This window comes from Calonectris borealis, chromosome 2 (assembly GCF_964195595.1).
Source record: "Calonectris borealis chromosome 2, bCalBor7.hap1.2, whole genome shotgun sequence".
NCBI lineage: Eukaryota > Metazoa > Chordata > Aves > Procellariiformes > Procellariidae > Calonectris > Calonectris borealis.
In genome coordinates this window covers 116696859-116717396 of record NC_134313.1, presented here as the reverse complement: position 1 = coordinate 116717396, position 20538 = coordinate 116696859, and the positions used below count along the sequence as shown (strand labels likewise).

At 39.5% G+C, this 20538-nt stretch overlaps 2 protein-coding genes across 9 annotated transcripts in view; one reads left to right on the top strand and one right to left on the bottom strand.

The window, feature by feature from the left end:
- Nucleotides 1-3891, bottom strand: part of BBS9 (Bardet-Biedl syndrome 9) — a 313308-nt gene extending 309417 nt beyond the window's left edge. Inside the window, exons 1-2 of the mRNA XM_075143047.1 lie at nucleotides 3668-3891; nucleotides 2449-2569 (exon numbers count right to left, since the gene is read on the bottom strand). Of these exons, the coding sequence (XP_074999148.1) occupies nucleotides 2449-2560 (112 nt within the window). The 5' untranslated portion in view covers nucleotides 2561-2569; nucleotides 3668-3891. The remainder of the gene's footprint in view (nucleotides 1-2448; nucleotides 2570-3667) is intronic.
- A 313-nt stretch (nucleotides 3892-4204) lies between these two features.
- Nucleotides 4205-20538, top strand: part of NT5C3A (5'-nucleotidase, cytosolic IIIA) — a 28696-nt gene continuing 12362 nt past the window's right edge. Inside the window, exons 1-3 of one of the 8 annotated variants that reach the window (XM_075143052.1) lie at nucleotides 4235-4572; nucleotides 17150-17192; nucleotides 20085-20191. In XM_075143052.1, the coding sequence (XP_074999153.1) occupies nucleotides 4435-4572; nucleotides 17150-17192; nucleotides 20085-20191 (288 nt within the window). In that variant the 5' untranslated portion in view covers nucleotides 4235-4434. Of the gene's footprint in view, nucleotides 4573-7507; nucleotides 7573-14566; nucleotides 14706-17149; nucleotides 17193-18847; nucleotides 19704-20084; nucleotides 20192-20538 lie in introns of those variants that run through there. The other 7 variants (XM_075143050.1, XM_075143053.1, XM_075143057.1 and 4 more) reach the window with 7 other exon arrangements.

Sequence of the window (20538 nt, the reverse complement as noted above, 5' to 3'; positions counted from 1 at the left end):
GGAAACATAGTGACAAAGGATGAGGAAAAGGCTGAGGTACTTAATGCCTTCTTTGCCTCAGTCTTTAATAGTATCATGACCCACGATCTAAGACCAGTTGTTCTCAGGGTACCCAGCCGCCTGAGCTGGAAGACACAGATAGGGAGCAGAATGAAGCCCCCATAATCCAAGGGGAAATTGTTAGCAACCTGCTACACCACTTAGACACACACAAGTCTATGGGGCCAGACGGGATCCACCCAAGGGTACTGAGGGAGCTGGCAGAAGTGCTCACCAAGCCACTTTCAATCATTTATTAGCAGACCTGGCTAACTGGCGAGGTCACAGTTGGCTGGATGTTAGCAAATGTGATGCCCATCTACAAGAAGGGCCAGAAGGAGGACCTGGGGAACTACAGGCCTGTCAGTCCGACCTCAGTGCCAGGGAAGGTTATGGAGCAGATCATCTTGAGCGCCATCACACAGCACATACAGGACAACCAGGTGATCAGGCCCAGTGAGCATAGGTTTACGAAAGCTAAGTCCTGCTTGACTAACCTGATCTCCTTCTACGAACAGGTGACCCGCCTAGTGGATGAGGGAAAGGCTGTGGATGTTGTTTACCTGGACTTTAGTTAAGCCTTTGACACCATTTCCCACAGTGTTCTCCTGGAGAAACTGGCTGCTCATGGTTTGGAGAGTATACTCTTTGCTGGGTAAAAAACTGGCTGGATGGCCGGGCCCGAAGAGTTGTGGTGAATGGCGTTAAATCCAATTGGCAGCTGGTCACAAGTGGTGTTCCCCAGGGCTCGGTATTGGGGCCAGTTCTGTTTAATATCTTTATCAATGATCTGGACAAGGGGATTGAGTGCATCCTCAGTAAGTTTGCAGATGACACCAAGCTGGGCAGGAGTGTTGATCTGCTCGAGGGTAGGAAGGCTCTGCAGAGGGACCTGGACAGGCTGGATCAATGGGCCGAGACCAATCGTATGAGGTTCAACAAGGCTAAGTGCTGGGTCCTGCACTTCAGTCACAACAACCCCATGCAACGCTACAGGCTTGGGGAAGAGTGGCTGGAAAGCTGCCTGGCAGAAAAGAACCTGGGGGTGTAGGTCAACAGCCATGAGCCAGCAGTGTGCCCAGGTGGCCAAGAAGGCCAATAGCATCCTGGCCTGTATCAGAAACACTGTGGCCAGCAGGACTAGGGAAGTCATTGTCCCCCTGTATTCCGCACTGGTGAGGCCACACCTCAAATATTGTGTTTGGTTTTGGGCCCCTCACTACAAGACAGACATTGAGGCACTGGAGCATATCCAAAGAAGAGCAACAAAGCTGGAGAAGAGTCTAGAACACAAGTCTTATGAGGAGTGGCTCAGAGAGAAAAGGAGGCTCAGGGGAGACCTTATCACTCTCTACAACTACCTGAAAGGAGACTGGAGCAAGGTGGGTGTCAGTCTGTTCTCCCAATAACAAGTGATAGGACAAGAGGAAACAGCCTCCAGTTGCACCAGGGGAGGTTTAGATTGGAGATTAGGAAAAATTTCTTCACTGGTAGGGTTATCAAGCACTGGAACAGACTGCCCAGGGAAGTGGTTGAGTCACCATCCCTGGAGGTATTTAAAAGATCTGTAGACGTGGTGCTTAGGGACATGGTTTAGTGGTGGACTTGGTAGTGTTAGGTTTACAGTTGGACTCAGTGATCTTAAAGGTCTTTTCCAACCTAAATGATTCTACGATTCTCTGAATTTCTACTGAAGAAGGTTGTAGACCAAACCAGTAACAGCTCAACTTTGTTCAAACCATCCTGAAAAGGGACAATCTAAAATAAAAATAATTTTAAAAGGCTATGGCAATGTTGAAATCAAACCCAAGTACCTCCACTGAGCAAAAACAGAGCTCCAAGACAAGCATGAGTGTATCATAGAGAAAGAGCCCAAATATTTATTAATTTAAAAAACATACACACACAAGAACTCCCCCTGACAGTAAAGATCATTCCACATTATTGACTACACAGAAAAGCAGGGTTTACTTAAGCAGAGTCACTTATTTCAACAGCCCCTTATTTTCCAGGCACAAAAAGGTTGTTCATTTGTTTTTATAAATTCTTAGTTTATTAGCTTTCACCTTCCTTTTTTTTCCGTAAGTTTTTTCAACTACTTATAATGCGTGTTTGCTCTCATGACTAACTGAAAATGTTCTATTTTAAATATATCTACCATTGAGGGAATAAGACATGAGAGAAATTACTACTGAACACAAGCAAAATTAAGGTGTTTAGAAACCTACAAATATACAAAGACAAATGGCACTGAATTTGTCTTCTTAAGCTACAAGGACACATTAAAGATAGCAGACTTTAAACTAACTAGCCAACTAGCCTGGCTAACAAGCTTTCAGTATGCATTGGTCAAAGCAAACTTGCTGCTGTGTAGCTTAAAAGTCAGCAGCCACGCAATTCTGAATTTACCTTGTCCACTGCCACTGTTATCAACATCAGCAACACACAGACAGCCTTGGTCAAATTCTTCCTTTTCTCCAAGTATGGTGGACCACCAGTCTCTAGCTTTAAACAACGACATGCTTCTTTACTGAAAAGGAGATAAACCATTGTTAAAGTGTATCTAATATATATAAACAACTGTTTATACAAATAACTTTTTCTTTGTTAGCAACAACTTTTATTAAGTATATTCCACCTCTTAGCTTCATACTGCTCTAGTGTGAGCTGAATAAATGTCAGTTTCAGGTGTCTTGAGTTTCTGGTAGTATAGTTCAGAAAACAACCTTAGGAAACTTCTTGTCACTAATTTACAAATTAGTTGTGATACAACTGCTAGTTATATGAAGAAAAAAACAAAAAATAACAGCTTTTTTTAATTGTTAAAAGCCTTCTGTAACAAGCATTAAGAAAGTAATATAAGTTTTCAAAGTCACAGAACTGAGGTTTTCTCTCTCACCAAGGAGTATCAGGGAAAAAAGATTCTGATGCAAGTCTTCTGTAAGAGAACTTATTTTTAGAAAAGTAAATGAAGACATAAAAACACAACATCAAAACCTCCACCAAGTAATCGCCTTGAAGATGCCCTAGTGATACAACTAAAGAACTCGGTCAGATAGGGCACAAATCAGCTTTTCTGCTCCCTACTGCTGTTATTTTAAGAAGGGGGCGGCGGGGGGGGAGAGGAGACTAATCCTTTTGTAGGCGGCTTGACAATAACATTACCCTAGTTCAAAACTCACAGCTCCATGCCAACGCTCTGCCACGAGTGGGACAAACCTGAAAGCGCTCGACCCCACAGCCCGCGGAAGAGGTGAGGGGCAGACAGGCAGCGCCAGCTCCGGCGCTTCTTTCCGGGAAGAAGGAAAAATGATGGGCTCGCCCCTTGTTATCCCTCGGAGCAAACGCAGCCTGCAAGCCCGCGCCCTTCATCTTTAAAGGAAACCATGTCCGGCAAATAAAAACATTTATTTTTTCACCTTAGGTGGTTACCGTGGTTATGCCAGCTAGGCAACCTGCTGCAACCGAGTGCAGGCTGGCGACGGCACAGCCCTCCCCACACCCCCTCCCTCAGAGAGCCCCTGTGCAGCACCCACAGCGCCTCCAGCCGAGCCCCGCACCTCAGGAGCCGCGCCCGGACACGCACCCCGCAGCGGGCGAAGAGAGACAGAGATCGGCGGGGGCTTACCTGGTTGGGAGACGGCACTCCCCGGGCGCGGGGCGGTCCGAGCTGCTCGGGGGCTGCAGCCCCCCTTCCCCGCGGGAGCTCCTCGCTCAAGCGCGGCCTGAGGCGAAGCAAAAGGTGAGGCACAGACTGGCAGCGTCACACCCCCCTCCCCATTGCCGCCGCCATCTCCAGTGTCCTTCTCACCGCGCATTAAGTACCAGCCGCGCCCCGCCCCGCCCGCCGCGCCGCGCCTCGCCCCGCCCGGCCCAGAAGGGAGGGCCGCGCTTCGCGCCGACACTGGGAAACGTAGTTTGGGAAGTGGCGCGACGGACCGCTGGGCTCTCTCATTTCTTCCTGCGCGGGGGGGGGGGGGGGAGGAAGAGAGGCATTCCTTCGTGTTTCCTGAGGAAAAACCTAACCTCCCCGCTGGTGCGTTTCCTTTTCAAAGCCCTCACAGAAACCTCTCGCCCTCGAGGGCGCCCTCCGCGGCGCCCTGCTCCACCAGCCGTCCCCTTTCCTCCCCGCCTTTTCCTCTTGCGTGGTACCGTCCGCCGGCCGCGCGCACGTGACGTCTCGCGGGGAGCCCGCGCCGGAGCCGAGGCGGCGGGGCGCGTGCTACGGGGGCGGGCGGCGCGCGGCGCCGTCGTTGCCGACTTGCCGGGTCTGGCGGTCGGTGGGGACCCCCTCGGGCCGGCGCTGAGGGGAACCCCCCCACCCTCCTCCAGCGAGGGGCCGCCCCGCTTCCCCGCAGCGGCTCTCGGCGCCTTGCCGTGCCCCCGGGAGCTACCATGGACAGGACCGCCGTGGCAAAGATGGGAGCGGTGGCCAGCGCCAGCGTGTGCGCCCTGGTCGGCGGGGTGGTGCTGGCCCAGTACATCTTCACCATGAAGAAGAAGACGGGCAGGAAGACCAAGATCATCGAGATGGTACGTGGTAAGAGGCCGAGAACGGGGGGGACGCAGAAAAGGCCGGCGCCCCTCCGCCCCCGGCCGCACGCCCTTCTCCTCCTCCTCAGGCCGGCGCCTCCCTGGTGGGCCGGCTCCTCACGGCCGTCCCTGCGGACGCTGGCGGATATCCTTCCCTCCGCAAGGCGCGGGCGGCCCGGCACACGCCGCCCTCAAATACCAGCCCCCTGCCCAAAGCAGGCGAGTCCCTTCTCCTTCACATACGTGCCCTGCAGGTCCCGCTGCAGGCAGTTCGTCTGCTGGCTGACACCAAAAGTTAAGAGAGGTCTCGGAGCTGTCCGTGTCTTGTGTCGGCCCCTTGAGGCGAAGGGGCAGAGGAGGGGTGTTGAGCCCGGTTTCTGATCGTGAGGACAGACGCTGGAGGCAGCAGCAGCTGTTCCACCACAGCATGATCCACTAGCACTAAAAGTGTCTGCACCATCCTGTCCTGTCTGGCCCATATGTACCTATGCGTAAAGCTATAGGTCTTGGTGGTAAATTAAAAGCCCGCTTGGAACTTGTTTAAAAAGGAAAGTGGAGGGGAGGCGTGTTCAGCCCTCTGTTGAAACTGGGAAGCAATGTCTGTTTACGGTTACTATAAAAGGAAGATGGAGTGCTCTCTCTACTGCCCTTGTTAAACTTGTTATTTAGGGTATTATTTAAATATCTGCTTATCAGTAACTGGATGGTAAAAGGCCTTAGTCTAGACAATATGCTGATTACGTTGAAATCCTTCAAAATTTGAGTTTATGATTTGGACACCCCTGTACTGAAGAACTGGACTGAAATCATCAAGTCACTTGATGTTAGCCAGTGGATATTTTGTGATCTCCCCTGCAAAACCTTACTAAAAGCTCAGATTTTTTTTTTTTTTTAATTATACATGGAAACACAGATTTTGGTAAGAACTAGGATTCTGTATGTAAATTGTGAGCTGTCTCACTCCTCACTTGGCCATGTGGTGCAACACTTGTGAGTGGAAGTCATACAATGCAGTTTGTGATAATGTGGGTCCAGAGAAGAATTCCACTGTGCATTTTTACTAATCATAGAGTCATCATACTTACTGTTGAAAAAATATTTGAATGCTGTTTCTAGTCATCAGTCACATCATTCAACAGTTTGGAGGGGGGTGTCTTGCTTTTTAATTTCTGTGAGCCCACTTACAACAGCAGCTTGTGGGAGAGCAGAAATTTTGGATTGCCAATTTAAAGAGGTTTTAGATCTATTTCTAAAAAAGGGCTTTGGACTCTATAGTAGGATTTTACAAAATTCATTTGAAAACTTACAGTGGCATAACACTGGTTAACTATAAATTATTCTTTTTTTTTAATTCTAGCACTGTAATACTAGAACTTACTTTAGAGTTATGCGGCCAATAAAATAACATTTAAAAGCCTGGTCATAGAAACACTCAAAAGGCAGATCCAATAGTTTCACCAACTCCTATTCACAATATCCCATTTGAGCTGTAGTTCAGAAAGTGCCTAATAATTGCTCAAGATGTATTTGTATTAACTTTCTGTACAATATTTAAATGGTGTTTTGGCTGGGAAGACTTTAATTTCTATCTTTGATGCAAAGACTTTGCCTTTGGTAGGGGAAAAAAATCGTTACACCAATGTTGAATTCATTTCTGGTAAGTGAATTTCTTAAGTATGTACTTCAGATAACATTTTCAGAGCTATGTTCTTGGACACAGATCTGTGATCCTAAATAGATACTTTCAAAAATGTTGCTTTTATGATCAGAGCTTTTCTCAACTTTAAATTGCAAGGGAAGAATAAAGCTTGTTCAAAGCATGTCAGCTTTCTCAGATGGAAACATTTTACCAATTTAATGCAACACATTAGTACTATCTGCTGACTTAGAGAGCTAGCATTTCAACTGATACTCAAGTTGGTAGCTTCCTCAGCTAACAAACATCTTTAGTTCATCAGCTGCAAGTCGTCTTTCTTCCTCAAGGAGTATTTTCAGTGGACACATGTAATCGGGCTCTGAAATTTCTTTGAAATAAGTGGAATAGTTATGTAAACTTCATACCAAGAAGTTTAGTTTGTCAAATAAGGGCAAAAATGTGTTTAAGTGTTTGTTTTACTTGAATATGCTGCATTCTGAAGAACTTCCGGAAATAGTTTTATCTACCAATGTAGATTTGGTTCAATGTTTGTCATTTACAAGACACTATCTGTTTTAGTTTATCAGAAGAGAGACCTTCCTTTGAGCTTTGGGGAGAAGGTGCTGTTTCCACTCTGTAATTTAGTGTGAGTTGTGGGGGGACACGAACAATAATGCTTTATTGAAATCTATTTTTTCTAATACACAAGTTACTATACCAGGCTGATCTTCTGCATTAGATTAAAGTTAAGGGATTGTTCTTGTATTTTTGGTAGATTTTTTGGTTCAGGTTTTCTTTGGGGAGGATTACACTTTGGTTTTATACCCCCATTAGACTCAGAATTACTTTGATTTATAACTTTTATTAAAATCAGTAGGGGGAAGACCTGTTTACACCTTAGTTACTTCGGCTCCACTACTTTGGCTCCACTTCTGAAGTAACAGAGGCATTAATAGTAAATATATAGCCAGTCACATGAAGTTTTATTCTGTGTGTTAAGAAACAACTGTCTCCCAAAGCCTTCTGTAATACTTTGCGCAGCCAAATTACTATTTCTGTGAAACTGTAAAAGTATTCCTACAGTCAGGTGAAGGTAAAAGTTAGCCGCAAGGTTGCTAACTTTATTTTAAAGAGAAGGTTAATAATTAATTAGATTTTTAAAGTAACTTATTAGATAATGTTTGATAGCTACTTTAAAAAGGGATTAAACCTTACAGTAACACTCAGTCTTTTGGATTTTTCAGGCCCCAGACAAGTTTGCAATGAAGTTGTGGATCCTTATATAGCAAATCAGTTCTACTGACAATAGACTTTGGTTTCTTGCTTACTCTTTGCGAAGCCTTCAGAAACTCAACAGAAAACAGGTGTTCACAAACTAGAGTGAAAAATGTTGCCTAAGTCTTTTGAAAACGCATCTGTAAGGAATAGCCCAAGCTAACTAAAATATAGAGTTAATGTAGGAAAAACTGCTTAATAGAGTAACAGTATTGTTTGTCTGTTTCATAAACAAAGTTGTTAGAACCTTGCATTTTTTTCAGCAGCTTGTTCCTCACTCTTTGATTTTGGAGCTTTTTATTGTATTTCTTTTATAAGGATGAGAAACATAATAGAGCTGGTTGAAAACAGAATAGCAGAATACCTTAAACTGAGACTTATTCTCTCAGGTTTATTTTCCTGAAAACTGGGCAAACGCTTAGTTATATGTGTCTATTTTTCCATTCTGTCCCTGAAGTGAGAGGATCTAATTACACGAGAAACAGACTTTGTATCAAATTTCAACAACAGCAAATTAAAAATCAACTTAAAAAGAAGTTTCTCATTTTACAGGAAACTTTTCAACCAGCCATTGTTAAATGTATCTGGCCAATTTCCTTTTTAATATGTTGAGGGAGAAAAGAAATGCATGGATTTTTGCAGCATTAGAATTTACCTGGAGAGAAATAAGCAAACGATTAAGAAGTGAAGTAACTGCTATTTATCTACTTTCCTAAGAAATAAAGGAACGTATTCTGTGAGCATGACTCTCATAGGATTTGTGCAGGGACATTTTTTTATTATTATTATTTTCTTTTAGTTGCCAGTCTCTGGTGAGACTGGCTTCTTGTTTCATAGGGCATCAGAGCATTTGTGCCACAGATGAAGGATACAGACCTTTACAACTGGCAGCAATCACATACCACTCCACTTCTTTATTCTTGTCTTGTTGCTAGTAACTAGTTGTTATAGTAACTGTGACGTTACTCTGGCATGAGATATTGATGACCTCCAAATGGAGAATGAAGTAAAGGAGTATGTAATATGTAGCATACATGTGATGCTATCTTTCAAGAATCTAAATGGCTAATATGTGAAATTCCTTCATACTTTTTCCTTTACAAAGACGAGGAAGAATTTGAGCCTGAGCAAACTGGAATCAATAAAAGGGGAATGGAAGGAACCTGGCCTCTCTCTAACGATCGCCACTGCAGGACATTGTCACGTTCTGGGTGTTGTGGTGATATTTAAAATGTCGTGTCCTTGAGAACTATCTGGTGATGTGATCCATTAAGGCATAATACTGTTCCAGAAGAATGGTGCCATGATATGAACCGGCAGTTTCATATCTGCGAGTATGAAATAGTAAAAAATGAAAGAACTCCCGAGACCTAATACTGCCCCTACCTATTGATGTGTGACTGAGAGCCCTTACATTACTAGCGACTAGAGTATTAGAATAATTTTTAGAAAATTGTTAAAATTTTAAAACCAAGTTAAATTTGATAAGAGTACTGAAGATGCCATATAACTATTTCTGTAAAACTTGTTTTTTGTTTAGACTGTATTCCTCAATAGAAAAATCAGATTACAGAGTGATAAACACCAGCATTACTAAAACAAGGTTGTGTTGCCCACAGACTTTTTGCACAGATGATCATAATATATAAAAACCTAGAATGTGGCTTGTAAAGCAAGTTTACACAGGCCAGGAAAACCACCTTAAACATAGTTCATGTTGATACAATTTAGATACTAGTAATAGGTTTTTATTCTCACTGTAAAATAGTTCAGTTGAAAATTTTAAAAATTTGGATCCCATGAGAAAAAAAATTGACTCAATTTCAGTGTTTTCTTCTAATACTGTTAAGAATCAAAAAGTAGTCTACTATACAGATTATGTACATAGTAATATTTTACTTTATTTAGTATAATAAGCTGATCCTACAATTTAACCATCTGTTTCAGAAGTAGGTTTTAATTTTCTGAAATTGCCACTGCCTTTTTTTTTTTTCAATTGAGTAGGTCTTGAAACATATATTCTTACAAGGAATGGGATGGAAAGATAATTAAATCTTTAATTCTGCATTAGTTTCTTTCGAACTGGTTTATCGTAGTCATAACAGTTACCAAAAACATGATGATGAACTACACCTGAAAATTGAGCTCCAAGTAGTAAATAAAAGTAAATGTCGGATATGATATATATTGTAGGTATAGGCTCAGAAGAGCTTTTTTGCTACTTTGTTTTATCTTTTGTGTAAAGTCTTTCTCCAAGACAGAAAAGCAATCCTTCGGTGAATCATTCTACTCTGGAATATGTTTACCTTTTCATAAATACTCAGTATGTGCTAAGTCATATTTTCAAGTAATTTTTCTCCTATTTGCGATAACTCTTGATTATTGGTTGAGCTACAATGGCATCTGTTCTATTAAACTCTTTTTACAGATTAAGACCAATAGCAAATACTGCAAGTATTAAACATGTTACCTATAACTGTCAAACAATATAAGCAGTAAGAAGGTTTTTTTAATTGTCTGAATATATATATATGTCATTGCAAATTTGTTCATATTATGAATTGAAGTTGCACAGCATTTCAACAGTCAGTCTTGAGTTAACAAGAACTATCAACTTTTATAAAAATACCTAAATTGATCAATATAGGCATTGAAGAGAGCCAGGGTATGGATCCATGAATTTATAGGCAGGAGAATACTACCTGTAAATTCAGTAGCAGTTTTAAATGTAGCTGTAATTGTAAAAATGTCACAATTTGTGTAAGTCTGGAAACTTTTTTAAAAGACCTTGACTTTTTAATTTCTTTTCTTAAAAGAAAAAAATAGAATAGCTGCCTCTTACCTTTTATTTTCACTTGAATGAATTGCATAATGCAAAATACATAATCTTTTTCTGTGTTGGCTAGTTCCAATTCACATTAATAGCCTTCAAGCCATCAGCCCCCTTTCTTCCCTCCATGTCTGCATACACAAGCATATTTTGTGCAAGTATACTTTTTACTTACTGTGAAGGGTAAGTCTTGGGGAGAGTTTAAGGAAAAATACCAGAAGAGAAGCACACTCTTAGATTTTATTGCTATAATCTGATGGATTTGTCAGATGGTAATTTAATTTTCAAGATTTAAATTTTAGCTAGTTGAGCTGCAGCAGACAGCATAGAGCAGCAGGTGGCACTAGTGTGAATTTTGTATCGGTTTGCACGGTAGATCTCTGAAGATGGATATACACTATTTTGTAAGTAACCTATCATTTAGGAAATGCTGTCCCACAACGACTGGCATTTCTTGGCCACTACCTGACTCCAGGTCAGACGTACAACTGAACTCCTCCTGTATGCAGAGGGCCTAGAGCAGCAGCTCTGTCTCTGCTGCCCGTCAGACGCTCAGCACTGAAATTTGGCTGATCCCATCACATGCTAAGTGCAACTGAGAGGCAGGAATAGCTCACAACTATTCTTCCTGGCTTCCTTTTCTAACCAGCGTGCAAGGAGATATAAGGCCAGCTAAGACTGGGCAAAAGAGTTGGATAAGTATACTGTCGTGGAGAATGTGGAAAATAAAAGTTAAGACATGAAGCCTAACTTTTCCCTTGGCCTTCTTGCAGTCATGTTACTGTGCAGCAGTTGATCTGTAGTGACTATTTCTTCCTGGGGCAGAGGTCTTCGTATAGCAGTTATGTTGACCAGTTGCTGGACATCAGCTGCTTTCATTTACCCAAAAGTAATCAATCACTAATGATCAGCTGCTGTAAAACATTGGAGAACTTATGATGATTGCAGTAGGCAGATTTTTAGTCCCATGTCAATCATGCAGCAGTTTGACTGGCACTGTGCCATTACGTTGGAATCTGTGGCTGTGTTGGTCATCTCTATCTTAGGTTATTTGTGTGGAGTTTCTGACTGTTTAAAAGAAAAAAAAATCAACGCTTATTAAAAGTCCACTGGATTTTTCTAATTTGGCTAATCCTTATATTGATAGAGTGTTTTACTTCAATGTTAAAAAAAGATGAGGCATTTTTCAGTACAATGAAGGACATATGCTTAAGGTTGCAGCATGCAGGTCAAAGAAGACACCATGATTGAATACTAAAAGTAACTATATTCTTTTTCTTCAGTAATGCCACAAAACAATACAGAACTGCACTGACTTACCTCAGACAATAATTACAAAAATAATTTTTAATAACATTTATATAAATTATGTAAATAACACCTAGTGCTAGAAGGAAACGTGGCTTCTGCTTTCATATATGCCAACCTTTAAAAAAAAAAAGTTAAATTATTTAATTTGTAATTTTTTTTTTTTAAAAGGGGTGGGGCAAAGTCCAGACTTGGACACTGAAGATTCATTAAGTGTCTGAATATAGAATTTCAGACTTGTTGAGCTGGTTCTGACACTAAGAAAGATCCTGGTTCAAATACTTGTTCGTACTTGTTTTCCCACTCGTTAGCTGTAGCTTCCTTCCTGCACCCTTATGTAAAGAAATGTATGTCTGCTCTGCAGATATACATTATTTTATTTGCTAAAATAATCCAAGTTTATTAGAGGTTTGTTTTTATCTGAGTTTGTTTTACTCCACCTTAATGCTGACAGAATGAATACCACTGAAATGTACCATTAACCCTGTTCCTTTAAAGCTTTTCCTCTCTGTTGGAAACTTATTAGTTATCAGATTAGAAGTGTAATTTTTACACTTAGCAGTTATTAACACAACACTTACTATCCTGGATTGCATCTGCCTTTGCAATGTAAATCAGTTATGGCTAAGCCTCAGTCTGGTCTGCATGTTACCATGGAAAAATTGTGTGTGAAACTGAAGGGTAGGAATTAGTACAAAGCAGTAGCAGTATTGGTATAGTACAAAGTACAGTAGTGGTAGTATTAGTACAAACTGGTTTTGAACTTGTCCTATATCACTTCCAGAGGGCAAATACACAGAGATACAAGAAATAAGGAGCATCCAGTTGCATCTTTGAATGGATCCAGCAGTCAGAAACACCCATGAAACAATGAGACACAGGCGAAACAATTCATCACGCCTCAAGTCATCAGGCTGCCTATTACCTTTAAAATGAGTGTATGGTAGCTGTATTTCATCTTTAGACTTAACGGATTATTTTTTCAAGAAGTTTAAAGAAGGGTCTGTACTCAAAGAGATCCTAACAGTTGAAAACTTAATTAGTCTCAATGTGTAACTGTAATTGGAATATTGTATTAGCACTACATTCTTCCATCAGAATTGTTGTGTCTGTTAGTGCATTGTAGATTAAACTTTGACCTGCTGACTTTGCTTTCAAACCAGGTCCCGCAACTCCACCATTCAAGGGTCAGAGTTTATTTGATCTAGATACAGCATTCTCAGGCTTAGTGAAAAAAAATCTAAGCAGATGTTTTTTTCTTAGAAGCAGATAAGAAAAGAAGCAGCAGCAATTGCTTCAGTTCAGGCCTTGGGCTTAATACAAATTCCATTCTAGATAGTGTTACATGGGAAGCTTCTAGGGAAACAGGCATTGGTTTTAAGTTCTTTCAATGCATGTGCATACAGATATATACAGGATGTTTGATTATAAGAAGTATACATGCAAATGCACAGTTTGGGGAAAAAATAGTATAAGTGATCAAAATTAAATTATTATGCAAGATGAGCCTTTTGCACACCTGATAGCTAATTAAGAATTTATAAATATACCACAGTATCTACATACTGCCAGTACTTAGAATTCTATACTGTTTGCCTAGGTATTTTGAAGAAGGATTAGTTGTACCAATAACCTCACCTGTAAGCATTCTTCCAGTGAGCATTAGATTCTGTATAACATGAGAGGGAAGTGGATCTTTCAGATAGCCAGACTCCAACATCTATCCTGTTACCATAGCAGTATTAAAGGAAAATGAGAGTACCACTCAAATTCAAAAATTCTAACTGGTCAAAAATGACTTTTCTCTATCTGTGCTCTCTGAAGAAGAACTGGTAGGAAAAAGGAAGTATGGGGTAAAAAATAAGATACTTGAAATTAAACTGAAGCACTATCATGAAGAGCAAATGATTCTCCCTGCCATCACACGTTACAAACAGGGAGTGTTGAGTTACCTGATAGATCTTACCTGATACAGATAGTATTGTCTATCTAGCAGTGGTCTATAGCAGAGGCCCAGGGAAAGCATAAGAATGGGGCAAGTTGTCATGATTTTTTTTCCGGAATGATTTCCCAGCTTCCAGCAGCTTGTATTTCAGAGACAGTGCTGTAATTTAAGATGAGCTTTTTTCATGTTGTTATCCAGTACCTTTTAAAGACTGTGTGAATTTACAGTATCACTAGAACGGAATTCCACATCTTACTACTTTACTTAATTGTGTGACCTGTAGCTGACTCCTTCCATTTGTTTTGAATGTGCCTCCTGTTAATTTCAGTTGATGACCTCTACCTCTTACACTGGAAGTGAACAATCTTTCCCTATTAACCTTTTCTATGCCATCCAGTTATTTCATTTCCAGGCTGAATAATTCTATTCAATTGTTCATTGTATGGAAGCTTTTCATATCATGGCTCATCCTTACTGCCTTTCTCAGGGCCTTTTTCAGTTCTGCTCCATCCCCTGTAAGGTAGGGAAACCAGAACAGCATTTGGCATTTAAGTTGCAAGTGCATAATGGATTTATAAAGAGGGCTATCCAGAAAGCATTGGTAAGAATAGGCACCAGTGAAATGTAAGTATGAAGGCCAAGAAAAAAGGCTCAGTTTTCTTCTGCCCTGGATTGAATGAGTGTCACAACCTTGACTTCTTCTTTCCATTCTAGTGCTTTAGAAGCTATTTGTAAAATTTAAGCATACTGTAATAATTTCTTAGTATTGATCTGAGATTGCTTACATTTAGAATATTTTTATATTGTTTTCTTGGCAAGGGAAAGAGAGCAATGGTTAAGAAAAAAACATCGGATTAAATTCTGGCTCAGGTAGGATGTCATTTATCGACTGGTATTTCCAAGATACATGGTTACTGACTGAAGATCACTTGATCATTTCCATTCACTGATTACTAAATAATACGTAACTTTTTTTTTTTTTAACCTACCAGTTTCAAAGGTTAATTCTCTCTGAAGTGAGGGAGTGGGAGCAAAGCACAGAGATGAGGCGATTCCCCTAACATACAATCGGAAGCAGAAGATGCCTGTCCTGAGCTGTACTCATTCAATCCCAGAATCTTCAGAACTGGTTCTGTATGGTTTGTACCCCATATATTCTCTCAGAAAGAGACAAAATTTTTGCCTGGAGTAATAACTGACAGGAGATCACATGAAATACTGGAAATTCAGGCCCTAGTTACTATTAGTTCTTCATAGACTTCTATAGAGGATTTGAAATATTGCATACAGTGTCAACTTCTATTACCACAGTTGTTACAGTTCTGAGTTTTGTAATGTGTAATAATACCTCTGTGTTTGAGAAATATGTCTTTGATTAACGTGTGAGTCCATCAAAACCTTTTACCCCTATGTTCTATTACCTGGACTTCAAGGTACCACGTCAGCAATGTATTTGGCTTGCCTTCACTCCTACTTTCTTGTAAGATTCAACATGTGTTTTGATTTATCACCAGCAGAGATCTCTGCTTTCAGAGTGTTTTGTAAGCACAAGAGCAGGGTGCATAAGGAACAATAATGCTGCAGTATCTTTTATTCTCTCATCTGAGCAATCAGTTCCATATAGAATTGCAAGTCATGGCTTCCTACCTATTTCAAATTGATGCTAAAAACTCTTTTCATTTTAGATTTCCAGAACTGCAGAAACTGGTTAAAAAAAAAAAACACACACGAAAAAACCCTGCTAATTCTGACCTCATAGACTTTCACAGAGTACCCACCTTGAGAGATCATAAACCAGCATAATTTATCTCACTGCATGACCTTAAGATAAGTTAATCATTGTTCCTGTCCACTGCTTAAAATCTTTGCTTAGTCCTAGTGAAACTGATGATCTACCACATGCTTAAAACATGCACAGTTATCTTGCAGAATTAAAATGTGTTTTTATGTAGCCTTATTTTTTTAATGAATCACAGTGGTTTTATCGAGATACCATTTTTCAGTGAGTGCAACATCATAGTGATTGTTGTATTAAACACAACAAGAATAAATACTTAAGTTTAGCTGTTCTTTATACATTTGAGTCTGTGTTAGCACTAATAACTTTATGTGTTCAGTACACTCATAAATGGTCAGACTATAGATGATCACCAGTTTTCTCTTGTATTGTAAAGAAAGATTGAGCTCTGATCAGATCTAGAGAACCTCTATCAAATAAAGTTGCTAAATATGTCTTGTGATACAGTGTTTACCTCCTCTGATCTGTTCTGTGCATGCATTTATTTTTGCTTTTTTAAAATATGATAGCTGAGTAGACAAAATAAATTCTCAGCTAAAATGGTACTGCTGAGTCTTAAAACCGTTCACGTTAAGACTCTCACCTTCTTAGCATATGTCTTCTCTAGATTTATCACAGTTTAATGAATTCATTCTTTAATATGTTCTTAGCACTTTTCCATAGCAAGTGCTGTTCGGGCCTTTTCTGTTTAAAGAATCTCTTCCCTTCCTCATGAGTCATTTCTGTAACACACATACACACTTTCATATACAAATAATATTTCTGTGTTGTATCATACCAACTGTGAATATGGCTAGCATTTTTTTACACCAAACCTGTATTGGAAAAATAAGTGGTATCCAAAATTCCTGCAGGCATCCTTCTAAATCTTTATTGAACCCCAGCTTCATCAAACTGAACGTTTATCTTATTTTCCTTGTAATTGTCACTTCCAAATACGAAAAGCTATTGCTGGAACCAGTATGCTGCTCATTAACTCGGTTCATTAGGGCATGACTAAAAATCATGTCTGAATTAAATTCTTTTATGTTGGTTCCTTTCTTCTGCTTGGTTTTGGTACTTGAGTGCTAAGGTTCAGTTAGCTTTCCCTGTCTTGTGGGGATTATATAAAGTAGTCTGCTTTGGAAAATATGTACTAAGTAGATTTACTACAAAAGCAAAATTAGAAACTAAATACAGTTCCTTAATGTTTAAAATTGATCCCTGCAATAAAACAAGGTATTGCTCAAGTAAAGTTGGGCAATATACTAAATATTCGGGGATATATTCAGTTGTAGTAGGCTCACTAAACAAGAATAAAAGGTAGTAAGCTTATGAAAAGTCACTAGCTAATGTTTATACTGTAGACAGGATTCAGTCACCTCTAATTTTTGTAGCAAATATTCTAACTCTAATGAACAGAAATTACTCTTAAATATGACCTCTATCTTGATCTTTAAAAATGGATGTCAGTTTAGTTGAAGTATTCAACTTTTTACTAAAAAAAAAAAAAGTTGCGCTTACTTGCTTACATAACTTACCTGTGCTGTGTTTATTTCTTCCCATAAATAGGTGCAACTTAGGGCAGGGGTGTGTAAGGACCGGTAGAACCAGTTTTTCTTTGCTTCAGGGTAAAACTTGCAGTGCTTCATACTCTTTGAGAGCATCCTGAACCTCTACAAACCAAGTTCACCTAACACACCACCATATAAAGTTGAACATTTTCCTAGTCTTGTATGAATGACAAATCATCTAATGTTTTAAGTGTTGTTCTTTTTTTTCCCCTCTCTCTCTTTTTCTGTGTAGGATATTCTGCAGTCGAGATATGGCCCTCAGCCAAAGAGAAAAGGTTAAAATAGAACCTATCTGTTGAAATAGTTATACGTCTTTAGTTCATGGTTCTTAAAATATATTTAAATGACCTTCAATATTGTGAGAGTAGAAATGCCATGCTCGACTTTGTTTCTCTCTTTAAAAAAGAAATGGTAATTTTAATTAATCTCTTACCAAAAGTTAAACAATGTAAACAAAATGCTCACCTGACTCAAATAAGCAGTAACAGAACAGCGTCAGTAGTAGCTATTGTTAGTTAATTAAAGCATTTGACACAGAGGTTTCTTAGAGTTGCAAAAACATTCTTACTTGTTTTGTAGATGAGGAGTTTCATATATGGCATTTTCATTAAAGTGAAAGTACATTGTTTTTCTAAGAATTAGGTGTTGGCTGTATTAATGTTTACAGAAATTTTGCTCACGTCATTTTCTAGCTCTTTCACTAACACCATAATCGTTCATTTAAAATGCTAATCAGTCTGGTATACCAAAAATTAGCCTGTAAAAGTTGGACTTAATTTCTGCAACTCTTCAATCTTAAATCATATGTAAGTTTTAAAAAAAAAAAACACCAACAACTTTTTTTTCCAACTTTCATAGAAAGCAAGCTAACTTTCTTTAAATTCTTGATAGTATTAGAATTAATTTTTTCATCACATCTGAGAAGTACCAGAATATGAAAAGGCCTGCCCCACCACGTCCCAGTCTCACCTATGAGGTTCACAAAACTCATTTATGTCAGTACCATTGTCACCTTTGAAATATATAAAAGCTCAAAGACAGGTACTTTGCAAATTGAATGTAAAAAGTGATGCCTTTACCTGAACTACATGATTCATCTAGCAAGTGTATTTTACTTCAGTGTTCGTAAGACTTATCTAAAATTGGAAATCCAGCACTGTCATAAGCTACAGCTTTTTGTTGTGCAAATAATTCATATTTATTCAAGATACTGCATTATACATAGCTTTCCCAAACACTATTACAGAGATACTATTAACCAAAAGTATGCTAACTATATTAAAATACTATAAAAGGTAAAATTCCCTGTATGTTACCTATTGCAACAGTGTATAAATGCTATAACAAGTAGATTTAATGGGAGCTATGAATCCTGGCAAACACCAGTGCCAAGCAGGTTAGGTTTACCGTATGTAGTCTTTTCAGGGATTATGTTATACTTTGAATATACCTTTTCAATGGTTTTGCTGCCCCAGGATACAGCAGACCTTAACATGTACATTTTGGGGGATCTTGCTCAATTCTAAGAGGATGAGTGTTGATGAAAGTTGAATGTTTTATTGGGTCAAAACACAGAGAGCACAACTGAAAAAAATGAAAGTACCCGGTGTAGGTCAGAGTCTCAGGAATCCTGAGAGGGTACATACTGGCCTACAGTTGGAATGCGTACACAAAACATATATGGATCCACTGTACCATTCAGAAAACGTCTGATGATTTTTTTAAACGTAGAAGAACAGCACATCCTCCTTAAAATGAAATTTGCATAACTAATGAATTTCTAGAGTTCTGGTAATGGGGGATGGTAGGGGTTGTAGGGTTAGGGGTTCTGTATGTGCTGCACTACTAACCTGCCCTTGCTTTAGTTCTGACGATTGCACTGGTCACATTCATCGTCACGTATGAATTGGTCGATGTTTGTGGTTAGTTCTGGCAGCCTGAAATAGTGATCATAAATCTAAGGCTGAACATGAATTATGGGATAGTATAGGGAAGTTTGTACTGTTGCTGTAGCAAGAGATAACTTCACGTGACACTTCCAAGCATTTACACAACTTGAAAGTGTAAATAAGATTAGACCATACTTCCTTCATCCTCTCAGAGTAAAAAAGATTCCTTTTAAATACGTCTTCTGTGTCACCTAGTTACTGTCTTTGATCAGGCAACATGCCTAATGACAAACTTTTGAAAGCATGTTGAGTCGCCTTGTTTCTCAAAAATCCTGACAAACAAGCCTCCTTGATTTCCTGTTTCAGTATCACATAGATAATTAAAGTCAAAGCAAAGATTAATTAAGTAATTAACTTGCGGCTTCCACACAAATAAATGTGTGCTCCCTTGTAAACATTAATGAGACCAGGTCAATGAGCTATAAGAAATTTGTGGGACTCTGCAACAGCAAATCCTAAAATACTTGAAAAGATTTTGTAAAAGGGTTAAAAAGTAACAAAGTAGTAATCTTCTACTTTGAAAAACAAGTGCCTTCCTCTGTTAGAGCAGTCCAAATTTGCCTGCTGCATCCATGAAAGCCGTTCATTCAGTGAAGGTCAGAGGTTTTGTTGTTGGTATACCAGCTGATCATCTGTAAGCCTGTCGGGCTGTACTGCTGAGCATAACAAACTGCTGTGCATTGCTGATGTGCGTCACAGGACCCTGGGGTTTTGCACGGGGATTAGTCAGGCTGTATTTGGAAACGCCCTCAACTGCACTTTGTGCTGCTATATTAGTGTTTCTCAAGCAAGAGGAATTTTCTTTTGCTTCTGCAGCTGCTCCTGCAAAACCCTGTGGTAAGTGTGCACAGCTTCTGTCAACAGTACTGACTCTGTCTTCTGCCTGCATTTTTAAGCCAGGGTTATGAGCTGAGGCATTACTTACAGTTGTTTATTGTAACAAATTGTTTTGGTTTTTTTTAAATCTGATAGCACAGAATTGGCAACATCATTGAAGGAATAAATATATTTACCAGTTTTTACTGAATAGGTTAATTCAACTTAAACGTTCCTTTACTTTTAAATATGTATCAGAGTAGTCTTAAGTGTGGGTATTTTCAGAGTGACGTAGCTATGTACCATGCATGTCTGCTTTTATTTCTATACAGCAGGAATAGCAAAGATCACATAATATAGCAGACCAATTCTTAAAAGGATTTGGTTGGTTTTTGTTGGCAGCCTGCATGCAAGCCCTGCGTCTCTGGACTCTGCTTGCCACCTATGCTGTTGCAGTAGGACAAAATCAAGGACAGAAGAATCAGGAGTGCCCTAAGCTCAACGCACAGGTACTCTCCTTTAAAAGCACAAGAGGAAACGCTTTTGTCATGTTTTCTGTGAACGCGCTCTCTCCAGATTTTTTATATGTTTTTTTTTTCCCAAACTAAATATCAGAATCCAGCACGTTAAGTGTGAAAAGATGTAAATAATTAAACAAAATAAAACAGGAAAAAATATTTTTAGTACGCATCCTATTCCATTTCTTAAAATAGCTTAGGTAGTGAAGCCGCTTCCAGTTATTTCATATAAGCTGTGCTAGGTATCTAGTTTTGCAGCATGTTATCAAGCAACTGGGAAGATACTCAGTGTTCTATTGTTTCATTTCCATAACATTTGCCTATTTACTTTTTAAATA